Source organism: Electrophorus electricus, chromosome 15 (genome assembly GCF_041902795.1).
Source record: "Electrophorus electricus isolate QZ-2024a chromosome 15, ASM4190279v1, whole genome shotgun sequence".
NCBI lineage: Eukaryota > Metazoa > Chordata > Actinopteri > Gymnotiformes > Gymnotidae > Electrophorus > Electrophorus electricus.
The window spans coordinates 5,578,335-5,599,888 of record NC_137511.1 but is presented as its reverse complement, the minus strand read 5'-3'; the positions used below and the strand labels follow the sequence as shown (position 1 = coordinate 5,599,888).

At 41.4% G+C, this 21,554-nt stretch overlaps 3 protein-coding genes across 7 annotated transcripts; 2 read left to right on the top strand and 1 right to left on the bottom strand.

Moving 5' to 3' along the window:
* Positions 1–51: 51 nt before the first annotated feature.
* On the top strand, positions 52–6,881 carry casp7 (caspase 7, apoptosis-related cysteine peptidase). Of its 2 annotated transcripts, XM_027024908.3 has the most exons (7): positions 53–212; positions 1,146–1,274; positions 3,557–3,708; positions 3,860–3,988; positions 4,522–4,697; positions 4,805–4,937; positions 5,130–6,881. In XM_027024908.3, exons 2-7 carry the CDS (start codon positions 1,156–1,158, stop codon positions 5,354–5,356), a joined length of 936 nt encoding a protein of 311 aa, XP_026880709.1. In that variant the 5' UTR covers positions 53–212; positions 1,146–1,155; the 3' UTR covers positions 5,357–6,881. The 2 variants fall into 2 exon arrangements, with proteins under 2 accessions (XP_081553276.1, XP_026880709.1); XM_081697150.1 differs by lacking the exon at positions 3,860–3,988 and having other exon boundaries at positions 52–212.
* si:ch211-28p3.4 (putative E3 ubiquitin-protein ligase TRIML1) lies at positions 5,330–10,303 on the bottom strand. 2 transcript variants are annotated; one of them, XM_027024913.3, is made up of 6 exons: positions 10,134–10,303; positions 9,930–10,025; positions 9,602–9,826; positions 9,425–9,444; positions 8,074–8,216; positions 5,330–7,960 (listed from the first exon to the last, which is right to left on the bottom strand). In XM_027024913.3, exons 1-6 carry the CDS (start codon positions 10,149–10,151, stop codon positions 7,383–7,385), a joined length of 1,080 nt encoding a protein of 359 aa, XP_026880714.2. In that variant the 5' UTR covers positions 10,152–10,303; the 3' UTR covers positions 5,330–7,382. The 2 variants fall into 2 exon arrangements, with proteins under 2 accessions (XP_026880714.2, XP_026880713.2); XM_027024912.3 differs by having other exon boundaries at positions 9,602–9,829; positions 10,134–10,299.
* Positions 10,304–12,601: 2,298 nt separating this feature from the next.
* LOC113586608 (pleckstrin homology domain-containing family S member 1-like) lies at positions 12,602–16,435 on the top strand. 3 transcript variants are annotated; one of them, XM_081697889.1, is made up of 10 exons: positions 12,602–12,719; positions 12,917–13,150; positions 13,618–13,679; positions 13,810–13,904; positions 14,009–14,130; positions 14,225–14,359; positions 15,204–15,279; positions 15,367–15,423; positions 15,531–15,600; positions 16,090–16,435. In XM_081697889.1, exons 3-10 carry the CDS (start codon positions 13,670–13,672, stop codon positions 16,101–16,103), a joined length of 579 nt encoding a protein of 192 aa, XP_081554015.1. In that variant the 5' UTR covers positions 12,602–12,719; positions 12,917–13,150; positions 13,618–13,669; the 3' UTR covers positions 16,104–16,435. The 3 variants fall into 3 exon arrangements, 2 of the variants coding, with proteins under 2 accessions (XP_081554015.1, XP_081554014.1); XM_081697888.1 differs by having other exon boundaries at positions 13,519–13,679; XR_014117237.1 differs by lacking the exon at positions 14,009–14,130 and having other exon boundaries at positions 13,519–13,679; positions 13,810–13,947.
* Positions 16,436–21,554: the final 5,119 nt, after the last annotated feature.

Sequence of the window (21,554 nt, the reverse complement as noted above, 5' to 3'; positions counted from 1 at the left end):
GTAGCCCCACGTTGTTACTGTCTCTTTAAATGTTACTGAGCTAGTGGTGAGAGCAGACGTTTGCTCTTGAGTGACGTTTGACAAACGAAATACATAAGTGTACACCAATGTTTCACATTCTTTCTCTACACAGTCGTGTTGTACCATTTTGGGGAGCTATCTAGCTGTCTAATCTCAAACTAGAATTAACCGGATCATTGTCCGACAAATAAGTAAGTGATTTAATGTTTTCTTTCCTATACTGTTTAGTCAGACATAACTTATCTGACCTGAACTAGTTAGGTAGGTTGGCAAAGTAAATAAGTTAAACTAGCTTTGCTAACTAGGTAGGCTAGCTGTCTGTTATCTTAGATAATTTTAAGTTGTAGCTATAGTATAACCTAGGTTTTAGCTAGCTGGGTAGGAGAAGTTATCTGTTAGATAAATAAATGGCAGCTTAGCTAGCTAGATAACCTAACCTAGTCAGTCACCCAAGTGTATGGTTCTTTTACTGTTTAATAATTAATTGTCGCGATATATGTTCATATTTGCGATTGGAAACAAAACAATACTTGAAATCCGTTCATTATCTAGCTAACAGTATTGTCTAAACCAGACTTTGAAGAACAGGCTGGCTATACCTTTTGGGGGGGGGGGGCATTTTCACATTTGAGTTTTTGGAATAGCATTTAGCTAGCAAGCATAACGATCATTAAGTATACATTATTGTCACGGGTATGAGTTGTCACACTTAGCTTAGCCTGATAGTTCATTTAGTTATCTATCTACCTAGCTATGTGAGAATCTAAAAGGCAAGTGAAACTAAGGAAACATTGTCCAGCTAACCGCTATATTGTTTAACGCTGCTTGTTTACAAGTTTGGGAGCTAGCAAGCTGTGTTATTCTGTACCACTTGCAAGGTCCTGTACAGGACTGGAAGAAACTGAATGAAATGACTGCACTTTTACTTTTGTTACGTTTGTTTTTGAAGACTTTGAATTCTTAATTCTGGGATAAATTTAAAATCACAAACCATTCGTTCTTTTTTTAAAGAAAAAAAAAACAGAAACATCTGAAAATTAAATCTATACAACAGTGCCTTTAATTCCAACTACGCTTTTACACTATTAGCCCAGCATTTATAGCTAATCTACTTTATACTGCAGTAGTTACAAGATGGACGAAGAGGTTTTGTCTGATAAGACTGATTTGTCTGAGCAAGTTGAAGAGTACGGAGATGTGGATGTGACTGACGCAAAACCGGATCGGAAAGGAAGATATTTTCTCTTCGGCAGGTGAGTAACAGCCTGTCGAGTTAAGATGTTTTTGTCGTTCTAAGACTAGAACAGTGTAGGCAGTAAACCAGGGCCAGAGCCAAGGACGTCGTTAAATGGTAGAGCGAGTTTCAGTGAACACCATCCCTCTCATTTAAGATTATCTTAAAACGGATGATTTTCAGAAACCTGGGTCTAGAACAGTAGCTAGACTGGTTGCTGGAATTGACATGCTTAGATCTGTTTTGTCCAGCAGGTGGCACCAGAGTAATTGTAGTTTGCCTAGACCGTGTATACATATATACTGCACAGTACAGTAGTCACCCAAGGTCAGCATATCTTGCATAATACAATTACCAAACTTTATATATAGAAACAAGACACTAACAATAAAACATTTTATGTTTTTGGTAAGTGACAGAGATTATGTTGGAGCTATTTTCATTATCAGGCTCCCAAGGCCCTTAGGTGTATATGTGTCTAAATTTGTGTATTTGCCATGTTTGTATTACATTTGAAATGACTGCTGGACTGCAGCATTTGGGACAAGCAAATGTTTAAAGCTCATAATTAAACTTTCACTTTCTATTTAGATGTAATTTAGGTTGATCAAGAAAACAAAATCAAATCTGTAACTGCTGAGATTTAATGCTTAATACAGTTTCATTTAGAAAACAAATTTGTAGCTGCTTGTCCTTGACACTTTGTTCAAATAGTAGAAATATTCATGCCCAGTTTATGAACAGTGGTCAATCTTGAATCTCTGATGCACTTACTGGGGATAGCTGAAACATGCCAGCCAATCAACCTTCTGCCATCTTATGCTCAGTATTGGTTTGTACGGCTCTGCATGAATCAGCTTGTCTGTAGGACCAAGGTGGATTGTGTGCCAGTCAACAGAGGGGCACTGGTGTCCAAAAGGACCTCTCCAGAGTGGTTGAATAGGCTTTTAGAAAACTCGGGGGGGAGGGGGGGGGGGGGTTTGCTGACTCAGGGAGTGTACACAACCCCTGACCAGCACAGCCATTGCTACACTCTTTTTAGAGTATAGAATTTGTCAGGATCCTAGCGCACACCTCATCACACACCGAGAGGAAATTCTACCCAAATAGGTCACTTTTCGACAAGACCGGCAGAGCTAGAGAGAGGAACAATATATCTTCAATGCAGTGTGGCGTAGAGCTCAATGGGGAATCCAGGTAAGAGATGGAACTGGACCCATCTGAGCACTAGCTAGTCATACAAGGGGCTGTAGAAAGAGGTACCTTTCGCTTCAGTTTGCAAAGTTTGATTGGTATGGAGCAGTAATTTGCCAAAAGGAATGCAGCCACATGTTTGTGCACGCATAAGTGGGATTTTTGTGTGTGTGTGTGTGTGTGTGTTTTGTTTTTGTATGTAATGGAGTGTAAAAGCCTATTGTAGAGGTTTGGTAGCATGACTGGTTTCTTCTGGAATACTAATACATATTGTGTGCCCATCAGCCATTGTGGCCTACCAGTATGGGTTGAATCTGTGAGATGTCTGTGAGAATTATTCCTCAGAAATGTAAAAAAAAAAAAAAAAAAAAAAAAAGAATACCCAATTTTGGAGCATATTGAAGGTTACTGCTCTGAAGTGAAGTCAAAAAGTAGACTTATTTTTTGATGTGTGAAAAGACTATAGGATACAACCTGTAATAAACAGTTCATTTTGGTCATATGTTTGATTTTGCTTAATTTGCCTTGTGCTCTAAACTGTTGTTTTTGATTTGTGTTACTAAGTTACATTAATGGGTATACAGTTTGTCTGCCCTTTTTGCCCTTTCTACAAATTGCTGAGAATATTTCTGTTAGGCTAATTTTTGTGAATTGGGTTAGTAAATAGTTTTACCACTAAGAGACACCTTGGAACATTTTCAGAGAATATCATTGTGAATCAATCTTTTTTTCTTCCTTGATCATGGAAAGTTGTGCCCATTTTTTAATTGTTATGTGACTTAATGATTTAGCCATGTTTTTAATATATGTGGTCAGACAGTATATTGTGTGTGTGTGTGTGTGTGTGTGTGTGTATGTGTGTGTGTGTGTGTGTGTGTGTGTGTGTGTGTGTGTATGTGTGTGTGTGTGTGTGTGTGTGTGTGTGTGTGTGTGTGTGTGTGTGTGTGTGTATGTGTGTGTGTGTGTGTGTGTGTGTGTGTGTGTGTATGTATGATATATATTAGTCACCTTTAAGGTGTACAGTATTAATCTAGCATCATATGTTTTATTTAATACATACATAGACCTTTATGCTGTATTTAAGCACTGTTCTTTTCTCACTCTTAGAATGAAGTCTCAGAATGTTGGTGTGCAGGAAAAGGACAGTGACCCTGAAATCCATTACAGGATCACATCACCAAAATTCCAGTATGAGATGAACCATAACCACGTGGGCAAGTGCATTATCATCAACAACAAGAACTTTGATGAAAGAACAGGTAGCATATTTTTGAGTACGAAGTGCCTGTCAACTTAAGTTTAGAAATGTCATTATTATTGAACTAGTACCACACTATTACATACATTAGATGTATGAGTGTTTTTAAAGCATATTATGTATGCTAATAGCCTTTCCATTGCCTGTATAAGGAATGACTGCACGCAAGGGTACAGACCGTGATGCAGCAGAGCTGTTGAATTCCTTCAAAAAACTGGGTTTTGAGGTTTTCATTTACAATGACCTGACCTGTGAGAAAATGATTTGGTTGCTAAAAAAAGGTACGTCGCACATATAGAAAACTCTTTAGTTTCAAGGGAAAAATAAATTGCTGACAGTATTATGAGGTAAGTTGTATGACAGCAAAATTACATCATGGTTTTACCACCAAGAGATAAACTGTATCATTGTAGTGCTCCAAAGTACACCACACTTTTTTGTGTTATGCTAGTTCATATTAATAAAAGACCCTGAACTAGATTGATGAGAACACTCTTTTAATACTCTTTCATTAGCATGCATTATATGGAAAAAAGCAAGAAAATAATTATATTGACTGTAATGTGTACATTCTATTAAAAGTTTAAAATACTGTAATTATCCAAGTGTTACAAGAATTTCTAATGGTTTTATATAAAGTGACAGAAAATAAAAGCTCTGTATAGTTCATTAGGGGGTGGGGGGGTGATTGTTTTCTACCGTATCCAGGGTACAGTAGTAAACTCACAGACATGCAGGGAGAGTGCAGAGAATTCAGAAGTCTCTGAAGCGGCCTTGCTTTTTTGCACGTGTGTGCATGGTGTGGGTCTGTCAGTTTCAGAAGAGGATCACAGTAACCACTCCTGTGTCGCCTGCATCCTCCTGAGCCATGGAGACGAGGGACAGATCTACGGGATAGATGGGGTAATGCCCATCAAGAGTCTGACATCGCTGTTCAGAGGAGACATATGCACGAGCCTGGTGGGCAAGCCCAAGCTCTTTTTCATCCAGGTAAGAGGAGCTAAGCAGCTGGAGGAGAAAGAGCAGCACTCACATGGAATGGGGTCGCACCTTCCTCTTGTGCACTTGTTGAGGATGTTGTTGTGTTGATCTCACAGGCTTGTCAAGGTTCTGAGTTCGATGATGGCATTCAGACTGACTCAGGACCAGCAAATGACACCACAGAGATTGATGCCAAGCAGAAGATCCCAGTGGAGGCAGACTTTTTGTTCGCATACTCCACTGTTCCAGGTAATGTACGGTCTTCACTGGTAACGCGCTGTGTTCTTTCAAAGTACAAAACGCAAAAGAGCAAATTTGAAGAAATCAGCTATGTTTTATTACATTTAATTTTTAAAAAGGCAGGTAAATAGAGGTGAATGATGAGTAGTATCTGTTTAATCACTTGCATATCTGTATACATGGGGTGTCTTTCTCTTTCAGGTTACTACTCATGGAGGAATCCGGGTCGGGGTTCCTGGTTCATCCAGGCCCTCTGTAGTATCCTTAATGAGTTTGGCAAGAAGCTGGAAATCATGCAGATCCTTACACGAGTCAACCACATGGTGGCAACCAACTTTGAGTCCTGGTCTGATGACCCACGATTTTGTCAGAAAAAACAGATCCCCTGCGTGGTCTCCATGCTGACCAAAGAGCTTTATTTCAAATAACGACATTATATATATATATAATGACTGCTGTACCCACTAAATGACAATTCCAAGGATAGTCATGGATGAGCCAGACAGTGTAAAGTTTTTTCTTTGTATGTGACAGTTTGTTTCTTATGTTATGCTGGATAATTTAGATAGGTGCTTTTTTTTTTAGTAGTACGTAATGTTTGTGTTCGTGCTTAAACTGCCTCAGTTATTCCATGTCACAGTTCATCCACTGGCAGTGTGAAATATCCTTGTAATTTTACCATCTTGGAGGGTTTGCTGCCATTTTAGGTACAGAATTTGAGGAAGAAGGGGCAGTTTTCCCCATTTCCTATTTCCTTGATTGACGTGGAGTGTCACATTTCAAATTTTAATCATAGATTAATTCAAATGTGTCTGATGTAATGGGATATAGAAGTACATTCAGTTTTATTAGGAATTTGCAGGAATCACAATTTAAAACATTGCACTTTTTGTTACTAGTGCAATAAAAGAAGTGGGCAGAGGCTATAGTTAAACCAGCGAATTGTAAGTCACTCTGGATAAGAGTGTCTGCTAAATGCCGTAAATGTAAATGAATTAGGTGTGTATTTATGCACCTTTTAATCTCTGCCCTTCCTGCTCTCAAGAGACTGAACCTCAGACAGAGATATCTGCTCATCAAGGATCACCACAACCTAGTGCTGTGCTCTCTATAGCATCACAATAGTTTGAGTATGCAGTCAATTACATAAGACAAGACCTCCATTGTTAGTTACGGGGCCACCAAGAGGAAGGAGGAATTAAGAACAAATTATTAAGATAATTATTGTTGCTTGTTTTTATAACTTTGACTGGTGCAGTTTGTGAACTTTTATCACTTATAGTTTGAGAGGTTTGAGGTGGATTCAAGAGACCGGTTCTATTGGTACATAATTAAAAAAAAATAAAATAAAAAAATAAAAGGGGCTTTGTAACTATAAAGCTATAAAAAGAAAAAAATGTCAATGTAAATTTGGTTGTGGCAATCTTGCCAATCCAGAGTGGGACATCAAATGAGTTTGGTGTAACATAGTTGATAACAAAACTCATAACTGCTGGACCAACTTTCCATTTGGTGGTGTGGGTAAAACACAAATAAATACATTTATATCCATAATTTCTGTATACAGGGATCCTTTTAATAGAAACAATAGTGACTGCAACAGTGTCATTTAATACTCATTTAATGTTTTGGGGTTTTTTTGTTTTTTTTACCAAGTTATGATCTATATAATGTATCACTGTTGCATGTTTATCCATTCATCACCTGTGTTCCATTGTATGCCATTGCTACATTATTTGCACTAGCTGCCTTGCTTAGATTTTCTGACAGCCTTAAAATCAGGTGCATTGGACTTTCATTCCAATCTTTCATAGATCACTTGATTTCAGCTTCTTTGGTCATTTATTGTATTTATAGAAATCACACTGTGATGCGTTGCAGGTGGTATTGCTATTTAATGAAATTGTGATGGAAAATAGAGGTCACAGTTCTGATAATAAACAGATAAACCTGTCGATTAGTCCAGCTCTCTTTCCTGTATGTTCCTGGTGTGGTGCACAAATTGAAGAAAGTATTTGCTACTGTTTTGGAATGAAGGGGTGAAAGTGAAAAGTTCTAATCATAAATACTTTTAAGTGCTTTACAGTTTTCAATGATGAATACCATTCTGTAACTTTTATTTTTATTTATATATATATAGATATAGATATAAATATATATAGATATATATATATATAGATATGTAGATATATATAATATATATAGATATAGATATATAGATATAGATAGATAGATAGATAGATAGATAGATAGATAGATAGAGGATGTTGGGCTGAATTTTGTTGAAATTGCCTTTGAAATGCCTTTGTTGTATTAAGTCAATAAATACATCTTTGTGTGCTCTGTCATTATTTTGTCAGCATTTTCTACCTCTTTCACATATAGCTTCAAACAGCTTTAACATACAAGGCAGTTTTTTATATGATCTTCTGTCTTGCCTCCTCTGGACCTGCATCATAAAATAGGAGCAGACCTGGAGGCGTCGCAAATCAGCAGTGATTTCCAGTTGGTCCCCTGATTGTCATGGCCTGGACAGACAGCCTGATGAAGTGTGTCTGTGAACATGCCTGCACAAAAACTGAATAGCGGGGTCATGGTGTCTGCCCCCAGGAAACATAAGAGGCCCCCATAAAAGGTTGAGAAGATCCCAATGCGCTCAAAGTTCTTTCCAGTTACGTGGGATAGGCGATAGGGCACCCCTTTGTGCCATGCTGTATAGTCACCATTGAAATACTCCACACACCAGGACTCGGGCCCACGGCCCAGCCAGCAGTCTTCCTCATGACCCTTCCTGGGAATGTTGGGATAGGTAAGTCCCACTTCCCAGTATGTTTTCCCACTGACCTGCACCTCCCAGTAGTTGCGTCCTTCTTTGAAACCCTCTTGGCTTATCACATTTAGGATGGTGTCAAAGCGGGAGGGGTTCTCCGCAACCTCCTGCCAGGTGTCTGTGTACGTAGCACAGTCTCCAGCAGGGGAAATGATGAGCTTTGGGTGAGCGGAATCAGGGTTTAAAACCACTTCCTGGGCATCTGAGAGTGGGAGACAAGATAGCAAAGCAGGATATCATTACTACATACCTAAAAACTCATTTACAGGCCTAAGGTAAAGTAAAGATATTGCTTTGGATTGACAGGAGGCTTACAGGTCTGGAAGAGTTTTTTCGTAACAGGGACTTGTGAGCGGATGAATAGCAGTAAGTTCATGGTTAAACTGAGCAGCTGCTCATTTTTAACCTCATCCATCTGGACGAGCTCTGGATCTGTGGTTGTCAGAGTCTCCATTATCCTGCCAGAGTCAGGACATGTAGAAGTGACCAAAAGCAACTGAGCTCAACCTTTACATTTTCAGTATTCAAAAAACACTTGTGGAACATGCTCATAGAGAGCTGAACTCTGTATCTGCTCTACCAGGTGAGCTACAGGAGCAGATTGCTAGGATGTAATTAGGTTTCACCATACATTCCTTTTTTTCCACCAAATCTCTTTGGATGTCTGACTGGACTGAAGCAGTGAGCTTTATTAATGGTAATCCTAATTTCAGTTTCTCACATAATTCAATTGCTTGTCTCCTCCATTCACTCTGTGAGTATGTTTAGTTAAAAACAACATTAGGCCAAGTCAAAGCAAATTTCTGGGTGTATGTTGTCCGAATAATAGTGGATTTCATTGCTGTTGTTTGTTACGTTTGTTTTTGAAGACTTTGAATTCTTAATTCTGGGATAAATTTAAAATCACAAACCTTTCGTTCTTTTTTTAAAGAAAAAAAACCCCAGAAACATCTGAAAATTAAATCTATACAACAGTGCCTTTAATTCCAACTACGCTTTTACACTATTAGCCCAGCATTTATAGCTAATCTACTTTATACTGCAGTAATTACAAGATGGACGAAGAGGTTTTGTCTGATAAGACTGATTTGTCTGAGCAAGTTGAAGAGTACGGAGATGTGGATGTGACTGACGCAAAACCGGATCGGAAAGGAAGATATTTTCTCTTCGGCAGGTGAGTAACAGCCTGTCGAGTTAAGATGTTTTTGTCGTTCTAAGACTAGAACAGTGTAGGCAGTAAACCAGGGCCAGAGCCAAGGACGTCGTTAAATGGTAAAGCGAGTTTCAGTGAACACCATCCCTCTCATTTAAGATTATCTTAAAACGGATGATTTTCAGAAACCTGGGTCTAGAACAGTAGCTAGACTGGTTGCTGGAATTGACATGCTTAGATCTGTTTTTGGATTAAATCAATCATTACAGACTATTGTATTGCTTGAAGAAAGCACTCCCAGATAACAAAGCAAGAATCTCCACTAATGAGGCAAATACGAAGACCTATACTATTTATTCTCCTGTAGAGGCTTTGCGTATGTTCTGTCTGCACACACACACACACCCACACTTTTTTTTCTGTTATATTTTATGATTTATACTGATTGTATATTGTTCGTGTCTACATTTCAATACAAATTACAATCATGAAAAAATCCCAGAGTGTACATACCTTCCTTCTGTTTCTGACACCTGCATGGAAAAAGAAGAATGAGTGTGAGGCTGCCAGAGTAGTAGCATATAGTCTGAATCACTACCAGACACCAAAGACGTTTTACTCACATCTTAATGTTTTACTAAAGCAGAGCAGAATTAGTAAAGACCCTCTCCTTCCTGGCATTGCTGGTACCTGGTCATGGCTGATTTTCATGTCCAGCTGTATGGAGATCTCAGCCAGCTGCTGGTCCAGGTCCTGGGTTAGGTGGTAACATCTCTCTATGTTCTCCTCAATGGTCCTTTCCATGGCCTCCTCTTCCATGTCTAACTGGCACAGTGTGATTCCTAGATCCTCATCTAGCACACGTTTGATGTCATCATACTTCATCTTTATCTTTTCTTTCAGCGCTGCTGTCTTCTTCTGAAAGCAACGGTATGCCAAAACAATTAAAACCATATGGCAGAATGATTGGACACACAACACTGTTTATGCAAAACGTAGGCGAGATTGTATGACTTACACTCAAGTCCATTTTCTTCGCTGACAGTTTGTTCATTCGGTAAGCAAGAAAGTTTCGGTGCTTTTTCAGGCTTTCTTGTTGTTTTGTAAGTGCATCCTTAAACGTGATGTATTAACAGAAATAGTGAGTTACCAACATATTGTGTCCACATTGCACTCAGAGTCTGAGATTTTGACCTGAAATGCAGCCGAGTTGGGTGCTTACCTGACATGGAGCCATCATGCTTACAGTCGCTCTTCAGCTAAGTGTTCCACAAACATTCTCTTCCCCTTTCCACTGCCCCAGGAATGGACCCCAGCCTATATATTGCACTGCTGGGATGTCAAGGTTGGAATGTGTGGTGTCGGTCACGGTATCTGCTGACCCTGCGCCTTGGGAAGGATTCAAGTTGTACTGTGGAGGTCCCTAAATTTGGTCAGGAGGTGTAGGCACAGGTGCACCTCCTCATGGCTGTGGAGAGGAGGAGCCGTTCTAGGGCTTTGTTGTGGGCTGACAGTGGTGTTTCCACATCAGAGGTCACCAGGCAAACAGAGTTCTATTTATATCTGCTACTCATGCACAAGGTCTCCAACAGCACCGCATGTGTAGGTGCATGCAAGAACAAATGTTTACACATTTAAATCAGAGGTCATAAAGCCATGATTTATTAAGTGAAGATGGTAACTGGAGTGCTGTCACAAAGGATTTGGACAGTGACTTTTTTTTGTTGTTGTGTTAGCTCTGTATTCCCACACATTGGCTTTAGCATGACTAAAGTCTCTAAGGCTAAAGTGGCCAAATGTCAGCTTTCACTCGAGTGTATTTATATCTGTACTTGGTGTTTCATATAAGAACAACAGCTATGTTTATAATTAGTTCCTTGATGTCAGGGAACCACAAGTATTTGGACAAAGAATGGAACCCTAAATGTATTTAACATGTTTAGTAGCTTGTAAATGTTTCAGCTGGGTATGCTGGTTATTTGTCCTGTTAATGCTCTGCCAGACCTATAAAGCAGAGATTTTCAGGTCCTCTGTAATTCAACACTAACATGATCTATAAACACAAACAGTGATTCATATGGCCATGCCCATACTGCCATGCTCCCCATGAGGTAATGAGGCAGATTATTTTGGATAAGGAGCTTCTTTTTAAACCACATGTTCCTCATTCCATCACTTGTTCCAGGTAATCTTTATTTTTATCTCATCTTCCCATCATACCATCATGTCATGGTGGTTTGTTGTTCTATTCATTATGCAAAATAAAGAAGTAAGTGGAAAGTTGTCCATTTCCTTATATTCCCCTGAAAAGGGGATTATTTTATGATTTATCCAGTGTAGATTTAAATACCTTTATATTAAAGCTGACTTCCTACATTTAACCTCATAGTGAGTGTAACCTCATAGTGCTGTACAATGCCAAAACTAAACATGTATATATGCATGTGTACGTGTGTTGGACTCCCTTTTTAATGCTGCAATTGCCAGTTTGTCAGTCAACAGTTTTGGAGCAGAAAATAGGCCATGGCCCTCACCCTGTGGGCTCTCCAGGAGGGGCCACCGCCATGGCTGGGTGTGATGAGCGCGTGCACATGCGATCGGCCACAAGGCCACCTACAGCTGCCCTCCACTCGCACCCCTAACCCTAACCCTAACCCTCCACACCCACCCCTAACCCTCCACACCCACGCCTAACCCTAACCTAACCCTAACCCTCCACACCCACCCCTAACCCTCCACACCCACGCCTAACCCTAACCTAACCCTAACCCTCCACACCCACCCCAACCCTCCACACCCACGCCTAACCCTAACCCTAACCTAACCCTAGCCCTCCACACCCACCCCAAACCCTAACCCTCCACTCCCACCCCTAACCCTAACCCTCCACACCCACCCGCAACCCTAACCTAACCCTAACCCTCCACACCCACCCCTAACCCTCCACACCCACGCCTAACCCTAACCCTAACCTAACCCTAACCCTCCACACCCACCCGCAACCCTAACCTAACCCTAACGCTACACACCCACCCCTAACCCTAACCCTCCACACCCACCCGCAACCCTAACCTAACCCTAACGCTACACACCCACCCCTAACCCTAACCCTCCACACCCACCCGCAACCCTAACCTAACCCTAACCCTCCACACCCACCCCTAACCCTAACCCTCCACACCCACCCGCAACCCTAACCTAACCCTAACCCTCCACACCCACCCCTAACCCTCCACACCCACGCCTAACCCTAACCCTAACCTAACCCTAACCCTCCACACCCACCCGCAACCCTAACCTAACCCTAACGCTACACACCCACCCCTAACCCTAACCCTCCACACCCACCCGCAACCCTAACCTAACCCTAACGCTACACACCCACCCCTAACCCTAACCCTCCACACCCACCCGCAACCCTAACCTAACCCTAACCCTCCACACCCACCCCTAACCCTAACCCTCCACACCCACCCGCAACCCTAACCTAACCCTAACGCTACACACCCACCCCTAACCCTAACCCTCCACACCCACCCCTAACCCTAACCCTCCACTCCCACCCCGACCCACTCCACAGAGAGGGATAGCCAAAAGCCAGCGGCACAATCCAATCAGCAATTGGTGAGCACACAGGGCGGGGCGGTGACTGCTCACGTGACATGGGCTGGCAGCTTTAGAGCCATTGGACTGACTCTAGACATCTATAAAAATGTATGGAAATAAGCGCAGACATTTGTGACGCTGAACAGGCGTGTGGATACGGTGCTGGATGGCCTCTCTGTTGATCTCCCCCGCCAAACCACAGGTCTGTTTTAGTGGAACATCAAGTGCAGTTCTGTAAAATCCCTCATTATAATGTGTCTAAAGACAGATTTTTGTAAGCGGTAGTTTGTGACACTGGTTTGCATTCAATATAGCATGTGTTTCATTATTTATTTTTATACTTATTTTTTCTTCTTCTTCTTCTTCTTCTTCTTCTTCTTCTTATTTTACATTTTTGAGACTACAATACAAAGAGCACTAAAAGGTCTAAGGAGCTGTCCAAGGTGGGAAGATTCCAGCTGCGTTCTAAGCGTATGATCTGCACTGCTTTTGGAAAGGCAGTTGTGCTCTCGCGGTGAACCAATACCAGTCAAACCTCCTCTGACATCATTGTTCATGAATTTCACATATCACTTCCTCATCCTCATCTACCTTAGAATGTGTGTTGTCAGTACTGCTGGACGTCGGCATCAGGTGCAGTAGCATGTTTAGAATGGTTTTATGTTGTGTGTGGTAAATAGAAGTAAAAGTAGATGAGTTTTGTGGCAGTGGTGGGATCTTGGCATCGCTTGGTTTCATAACCGTAATTAGAACTGAGGCATTGTGGTGACTGTCCATCAAGTTCATGTGTACATGGGTGTGCACAGCATGCTTCCATTACATATACTGAGCTTTGTACTTTAGCTGACCGAATACAGTTGGTTCAACAGGCTTAGTTAATTACTAACTAATTTCTTAAAGTAAATAGATAAACTTCAGCCTTGCAATTATAATGGTATCTGTTGTTCAGGTCAGTAAATATTGCATGACCAACTAATGTCTGCTTTGATGTTCTGATTTAGTGTCGAATGGTCACTCATTTGGAAGCTGTCACTATGGTATTATGGCTTCAGTTTATCTCCAAACCTGCCATTGATGGTGTTGTTGATGTTGATTTCCAGCCATCTACATACACACAGCACACAGCACTCTAAAGTTCAAGAGAGCTGCCACATGGCTTCCTGTAAGTTTATACAGATTCTAGAGCAAATGGAGATTTTTAGACTCTAAAACATTTTAAAAGCCAGAATGTGTTATCTGGACAACACAATGCATGACAAATATCATTGACATATATATGTGTCACACTGTAGGTGACAGTAGAGAGCTCTGCACAGGTGGAAAAGAGGAGGAGCTATGTGCTGGTTACCTGTACAAGTCTCCACCCGCAAAACATTTCAAGTCCCAGGTTAATGTCCTGAGCTGAACTCTTCAGAGAGCCTCCATCACAGGTACTTTCTTTCCCAGCTTCTCTAAGTGGTCCCTCCTTGCCATTATCTGCTCACTTTGCAGAAATCATGGAAGCGACGGTTTTTCCTTCTCCTGAAGACCAGTGAAGCTGCATGCTGCCTACGATATTATGCAAGTGGAGAAATGAAGAAACACGAACTGCTGGGAACCATAGACCTGTCCCAGTATGTGTAGCTGCTCTCCTCACAAGCATCTGAGACTCCAGAAGAAGACACTGCTAACAGTGCAGTTGCTTTGCTGATCATTGCTCTCTTTTAGGGTCTCCCTTATGTGTCTGTGCCCTGAAACACACTCCATGTGGAAATGGGTTCATACAAACTTCCGATGCTCCGCGTCCTGTGTGCTTTTTATGAAAGTGGTGGACAGAGACTATTTTCTCATTGCAGAAAGCAGGTGTGAACCTAAGAAAATATATTTTATTTTATATTTGCATTTATTGTATATTTGCATTGTAAATGACCATTAATGGCCCACTAGAACTAACCAAAATACGTCTCGGTCAAACTTGGTAGGTCAGCTGCTTCATGCTTCATACTTTCTTACTTCTGTGAGTTAATGACTGACAATTGCACAGTAAAATATAAAACAGAGCTTTACTTCAAACTATTGCACTGAAATGCTGAAAATAAAAGTTACAGAATTTAAGGCATACGCTTTAAGTGAACTAAATCCTGCAGGATGTTTAGGATGAATAGCTTTTCTTCGATTAAAAAAAAAAAAAATCAAAGTCTTTTGAAGTAGCAAGAAGTAGTAATTAGTAACAGTAGAAAGGCAACAGGCCATTTAGAGACTGCTGCCAGTACCAGTGCAGTGGTAGCTCAGTGGTTAAGGTACTTGACTGGTAATCAGACGTGTTTAGGCCCCACCACTTGCCACAGTTGGGCCCCTGTGCGAGGCCCTTAACCCTCAATTGCTTACGTTGTACTCAGTCATGATTGTCAGTTGCTTTGAATAAAACCATCTGATAAATGTAAATACCCTCAACTGACCAAAAATAGAAGTCTTGTAATGATAGCTTTAGTTATATATCATACACCCATAGAATGCAGCTCGAACTGCTTCACAAACACAGTGAAACAGCATAAATGAATGCAATTTGTCATTAAAAAACTATTACAGATATTATATTGTTTTGTTGAATAATTTGTCCAATTTGGTCTTACTAAAAGCCTTCTTAAAGTCATAAGAAAAACATTTTCAATATCAATTTTAATCTTTCTGCAACTTGTTTTTTCAGCTGTGACATAGACAGGTGGTTCAGTGCTTTATTTGATGCTCTGAATAATCGCCCACACAGACTACATGACCCTAAGGTGATAATGCTGGGCATATATTGCATAATATTCTAGAAGGAGTTTTATAATGTACAAATTTAACAGAATTTGTGTCTCATTATGCAGGAATTTGGAAGAATTAGAGACATAGGTATTCCTTCATGTTCATCAAACACAAACCAGGTATGTTTACTCTTTGTTAGCAAAACAATGCTCTGCATAGAAATGACTGTATGACTGTAGAATAATGTGGAATCATGGGATGTCATGAGGTTATTGAACTGTTGTAGAGAGCTGAATGGAAACACATAAATGAAGATCCCATCTATGACTGTCCAAAAAGCACACCATGCAAAAGAGGCAGGTACCCCCCCCCCCCCCCCCCCACACACACACACAGAGTAGTGATAAAAATGATGAAGATGATGAGGAGACAGAAGATAAAGAGGGCATGAACAAGTTCAAGGTTATGTGTTTGCAATAATACACTGTACATGACACAGCACAGCACATTTTGAAACACATATTGAAACACATATATTTATAGCAGATTCTGCTATAAATTAATGTTATAATTTAACATCTGCATTTTCATGTACAAACTGGCTCTTCCTCCTACTAATTCAGAAGCACTTTGCATGCACAGCTGATGAAGGATTTCTGTCATATATATATATATATATATATATATATACACACACACACACACACACACACACACACACACACACACACACACACACACACAGTGCCTGTTAATAAATTAGTACATTTTTAATTTTGTACATGAAAGATTTTCAACTAGTACAGTGATTTTCATGTTGTGATTTTCTGTTTTCTTTTTCACAGCACATAGAGAGTGATCATAAAGAGGATGGCAAGGCAGAAGATGAAGAAGACACAAAGCAGTACACAAAGAAATTAATATGCTATATTTGCATTGGAAAAACACATTTTCTATCTATTCCTGTCTCAACCTTTGAATGGGTGGTCATATTTTTTTCCTCACACTTGGGACTTCTACCAACTTCTACCAAGTTTAAGGCCTGGGTGTTTAAGGGTGCAATGCAGTTCTGACATTTATTTTTATATACAGCAGGACTGAGATTTTATATATATATATATATATGTGTGTGTGTGTGTGTGTGTGTGTGTGTGTGTGTGTGTGTGTGTGTGTGTGTGTGTGTGTGTGTTTCTTCCCCCAAAAAATGTCATGGTTTGAATTATGTGGCTGCTCTGTGATTAGAACAGAACAATCTAATGTGAATGATCTGAATTAGTGATGCACTGAGGTCTGGTAATACAGAACACTCCTTTACTTGTTCCCCCATGAGTCAGTATACATGTTAACTGTTGTTGATTTGTTGTTGTGGTATGACTTCATATTGGATTGGATTTGGATATTTGAATTTAAGACTTTGGAGTTTTTTCTTTAGAAACATTAAACAGTACAAATCACTGAAATTAACAGGTTTTTTTTTTTTTTTTTTACTAATTCTACATATACACATATGTACAATTACAAACATATACATATACAAACTCTAGCATTACTGTTTATTGCACTTATCATAGTTTAAGATAGACCTTATGTATTTTGTACTTTAGGCATCAGCAGTGATCCCTGTATTTCTACAGTATTCTAGATCATTGGTATATTGGACTTTAACCTACTGCACTGGCTAGGATGTATTCTATGAGTAAATGACAAGCACTTTTGTAAGTCGCTCTGGATAAGAGCGTCTGCTAAATGCCATAAATGTAAATGCAAATATACACAGGATAATATGTAAAATATCCTATACTATTAGAGCTGCATTAGAGATTCACATAGGGCCCAGCTTATAGCCTTCATTCCAGCAACCACATCTTGAACTCCTCTCAGGGGTCATCAGGTAGTCACCTCTTTTTGTCTGTGTTTTGATTAATTAAGCCCATGACACCTCCAGAAGGTTCAACAGTGGGATTTGAAATCCCAGTCTCACTCACCAGATCTCTGTAAGCACAATGCCACTAGAAAACATAAGACCATATCCAGCCTCACTGGCACCTCTTCAGGCCCAACGCTATTAGCAAACACAGTACACACCTGTAAAATCCAAGATGGCCATCCCATTGTCTAAGGCCATACCCAGTTAACATAGTACATGTGGGACCGGTAGTTTTTTTTTTTTATCTCATACATAAGCAATTTCCAGTCTTGTGCTGGTTTCCAGGCAAAACGAGTTTCAAAATTCCCCAAATGCATGAACAACTGCCCAAAAGTACACATGAAAAACAGTTGCATTTTAATATATATTAAATCAGTTAAACCAACATATCTTACTACTAAACTGCTGACATCTTAAAATGCAGAGAGCAATAATTATATATTATGAAGCACAGTTAAATTATTTGTATTTGTATATCTTCAAAGTTTTTAATGCATTTTTTTATGATAGGACACAACCCTATCTTACAGTGTACCTTCATCCCCTGGAGCAGTGATGTGCTATCCAAAGCTTTAGTTCAGGGTCACTTACCCACCCCTCCACTTACCCACCCCTCCACTTACCCACCCCTCTACTTACCCACCTCTCCACTTACCCACCCCTCCACTAACCCACCCCTCCACTTACCCACCCCTCCACTTACCCACCCCTCCACTTACCCACCTCTCCACTTACCCACCCCTCCACTTACCCACCTCTCCACTTACCCACCCCTCCACTTACCCACCCCTCCACTTACCCACCCCTCCACTTACCCACCTCTCCACTTACCCACCCCTCCACTTACCCACCTCTCCACTTACCCACCCCTCCACTTACCCACCTCTCCACTTACCCACCCCTCCACTTACTCACCTCTCCACTAACCCACCCCTCCACTTACCCACCCCTCCACTTACCCACCCCTCCACTTACCCACCTCTCCACTTACCCACCCCTCCACTTACCCACCTCTCCACTAACCCACCCCTCCACTTACCCACCTCTCCACTTACCAACCCCTCCACTTACCCACCCCTCCACTTACCCACCCCTCTACTTACCCACCCCTCCACTTACCCACCCCTCCACTTACCCACCCCTCCACTTACCCACCTCTCCACTAACCCACCCCTCTACTTACCCACCTCTCCACTTACCCACCCCTCCACTAACCCACCCCTCTACTTACCCACCCCTCCACTTACCCACCCCTCCACTTACACACCTCTCCACTTACCCACCCCTCCACTTACCCACCCCTCCACTTACCCACCCCTCCACTTACCCACCTCTCCACTTACCCACCCCTCCACTTACCCACCCCTCCACTAACCCACCCCTCCACTTACCCACCCCTCCACTAACCCACCTCTCCACTTACCCACCCCTCCACTTACCCACCCCTCCACTTACCCACCTCTCCACTTACCCACCCCTCCACTAACCCACCTCTCCACTTACCCACCCCTCCACTTACCCACCTCTCCACTTACCCACCCCTCCACTTACCCACCCCTCCACTTACCCACCTCTCCACTTACCCACCCCTCCACTTACCCACCCCTCCACTTACCCACCCCTCTACTTACCCACCCCTCCACTAACCCACCTCTCCACTTACCCACCCCTCCACTTACCCACCCCTCCACTTACCCACCTCTCCACTTACCCACCCCTCCACTAACCCACCTCTCCACTAACCCACCTCTCCACTTACCCACCCCTCCACTTACCCACCCCTCCACTTACTCACCCCTCCACTTACCCACCCCTCCACTTACCCACCCCTCCACTTACTCACCCCTCCACTTACCCACCCCTCCACTTACCCACCCCTCCACTTACTCACCTATCTACTTACCCATTTTCTTTAGTGGCTTCTCAACAGAAGTGAATAATCTGTGAATGAGACTTTTGATAACTGATTGGCAACTGCAGGTGTAACAGTTAGAAGGCAGACGCATGTGTGGAGAAGAGCGAGATTTATTGGGGCAAATCCAGATTCAGAGTCATTATGACAGTCCAGGGTCATTTACCAACACGGAGAGTTTGAGAAGACATGATAACAAAACAAGGGCTAGGATAGTATACACACAAAGGCTAGACTTAACACACGGGCTTTGATAAACAAATGGCTAGAAGTACAAACACAACAGAGGCATGGAATAACAAACAGGCTTAGAAACATGAAGGCATGGGTTACACTTCCAAAGAACAGATACAGGCTTTCAAACAGTTGGCCTTCAATGAAAAGCAAAGACACAGGGCACAAGACAGGGTTTAAATTCAAAACATAACAAGGCTGGAAATGATGAACAGGTGAAAGTAATGACAGGTGCGGCAAATCAAAAAGGGGCGGAGAAAATTAAACTAAGGAATGGAATCACAACAAGGAAGTAAAGCAAAACACAAGACAGGGAAACGATAGAAACATGGACGCTAGGAGGGACCAACCTTAACAACAGGCCTCATGAATAATGAGAGTTCTCAACAAGAGATTCATACCATCTCGGAAGTCACCCGGGTCAACAAGGTCTGCATCAGATTTTGGGGGACCAGGGCAATCTAATGAAACGTGTGCTACAAGAACATGGACAAACGTGGACAATAGAGGACCACACAAGCAACCCCAGAGTGAGGAGGTATATGCAGAGGATGTGGGAACTATGGATGCTTCAAAACCTAACATCTAGAAACAACCAGTAGCTCAGTGTTCCAACATCTGTAAGTGCAACTGCTATCACAAACTGATTGATGAGATTGATGAAGTGCAACACACATGCTATGGCAAGGGGGAGCCAGAATGACTGGTCAGAGGGGAGACATAATCATCATCCCCTCTGCCCACCTCCAAACCTTTGAACCAAGACCCAATGAGTCCATGTGTCAAATTCAATACTAGAGCTGCTGACCTGAGATTGAAAATCATGGCTAAGTGGACAGACTACCAAGACCAAGTGAAGTACCTGAAAGGCTCAAATGCATCCCTAAAGACAGTCCCTACTGTGACCATCACTGAATATATATATATATATATATATATATATATATATATATATATATATATATATATATATATATATATATATATATATATATATAGATACACACACACACACACACACACACACAGACACTGGTATATGCCTCAGCAATGATACTTGAGATGCTTTGCTACAAGATAAACACCATTATCAAGGAGCAGTATCCTCCATGGAGAAGGAGGAGCAACCACATAGAGGAGAAGGAGTATCCACATGGAGACAAGTCTGCTAGCTATCAAAAATGTAGAAAGGCACCATAAGCCAGCTGAAGGTACCTGAGAAATACAAAAAACATACCTCCATACGTGAGTCCTCGGAGACTGCCAAGCCAAAGTTAACAGCTCTGGCTGCCCACCTGAAGAGATACACATGAGGAGTAGGAGCCAGGAGAATAACCAGGATGTTCTTTCATGAGCCATCCAATGGGTACTCTCAGAGGCAGGGAAGCAGCTTAAGAAAAGACCCACCAAAGCTGGAGCCTGAACAATACTGGAAAGGCATATGGGAGAAGGAGACATCACACAACAACAATGCCCAGTGGGTAGAGAACCTGAGAGCTGACCACATTAATCTCTCTAAACAGGATTCAGTAACCATCACACTAGCAGACATCCAAGAAAGGCTCCAGGCCCTGACATGATCCATGCCTACTGGCTGAAAAAGCTGACTGCTCTCCATGAGTGCCTGGCAGCACAAATGAACCAGATGCTAATGGATGGAGCCCACTCTGAATAGTTAATTGAAGCTCAGACAGTCCTGATTGTCAAGTCAAGTCAAGTTTATTTGTCATTTGCATAAATATACAGGACATTCACTGCAATGTTTGTAGTCAGGGTAAGTCCTCTATAGCAGCATTGACATTGATACACGTCACTAATAACAAGATGGCAACAATATACTAAATATACACAAAATATACATTATATACAACAGCAGAGTAGACAAAATAACAATGTGACTTCAGAAGGGTCCTAAGGAAGAGACTCCTGCTATTTGAATATATTAGACAATAGTGACTATATGGAAATGTTCAAGTAGTGGTGTGCTGCAATATGTTAATAATATGTTAATAAATGTCAATATGTTAATAAATAAGTAATTGTAATAAAGTGAACTGATACGGAGAAGGAATAATTGTATCACATGCCGTTTAAGAGCCTGATAGCTGGAGGGTAGAAACTGTTTATCAGCCAGTTTGTTCTGGCCTGTATGCTGTGGAACGTCCTACCAGATGGCAGCATGGTGAGTCGGCTGGGTGCTGGGTGGCTACTGCCCAGCTGGATCTTTTTGATTTTTC

What these genes read in the sequence shown, in the direction of transcription:
- casp7 (XM_027024908.3), top strand. Translation starts at nt 1,156, where the DNA reads ATGGACGAAGAGGTTTTGTCTGATAAGACTGATTTGTCTGAGCAAGTT. An exon ending in AGATATTTTCTCTTCGGCAG is followed by an intron (nt 1,275 to 3,556) that starts GTGAGTAACAGC and finishes TCTCACTCTTAG; the next exon opens with AATGAAGTCTCAGAATGTTG. An exon ending in CCAAGCTCTTTTTCATCCAG is followed by an intron (nt 4,698 to 4,804) that starts GTAAGAGGAGCT and finishes TTGATCTCACAG; the next exon opens with GCTTGTCAAGGTTCTGAGTT.
- si:ch211-28p3.4 (XM_027024912.3), bottom strand. An exon ending in CGAAGAAAATGGACTTGAGT is followed by an intron (nt 9,830 to 9,929) that starts GTAAGTCATACA and finishes CGTTGCTTTCAG; the next exon opens with AAGAAGACAGCAGCGCTGAA. An exon ending in GTGTCAGAAACAGAAGGAAG is followed by an intron (nt 8,217 to 9,424) that starts GTATGTACACTC and finishes TGACTCTGGCAG; the next exon opens with GATAATGGAGACTCTGACAA.
- LOC113586608 (XM_081697888.1), top strand. Translation starts at nt 13,592, where the DNA reads ATGGTGTTGTTGATGTTGATTTCCAGCCATCTACATACACACAGCACA. An exon ending in ACAGACTACATGACCCTAAG is followed by an intron (nt 15,280 to 15,366) that starts GTGATAATGCTG and finishes CTCATTATGCAG; the next exon opens with GAATTTGGAAGAATTAGAGA. An exon ending in GTTCATCAAACACAAACCAG is followed by an intron (nt 15,424 to 15,530) that starts GTATGTTTACTC and finishes GAACTGTTGTAG; the next exon opens with AGAGCTGAATGGAAACACAT.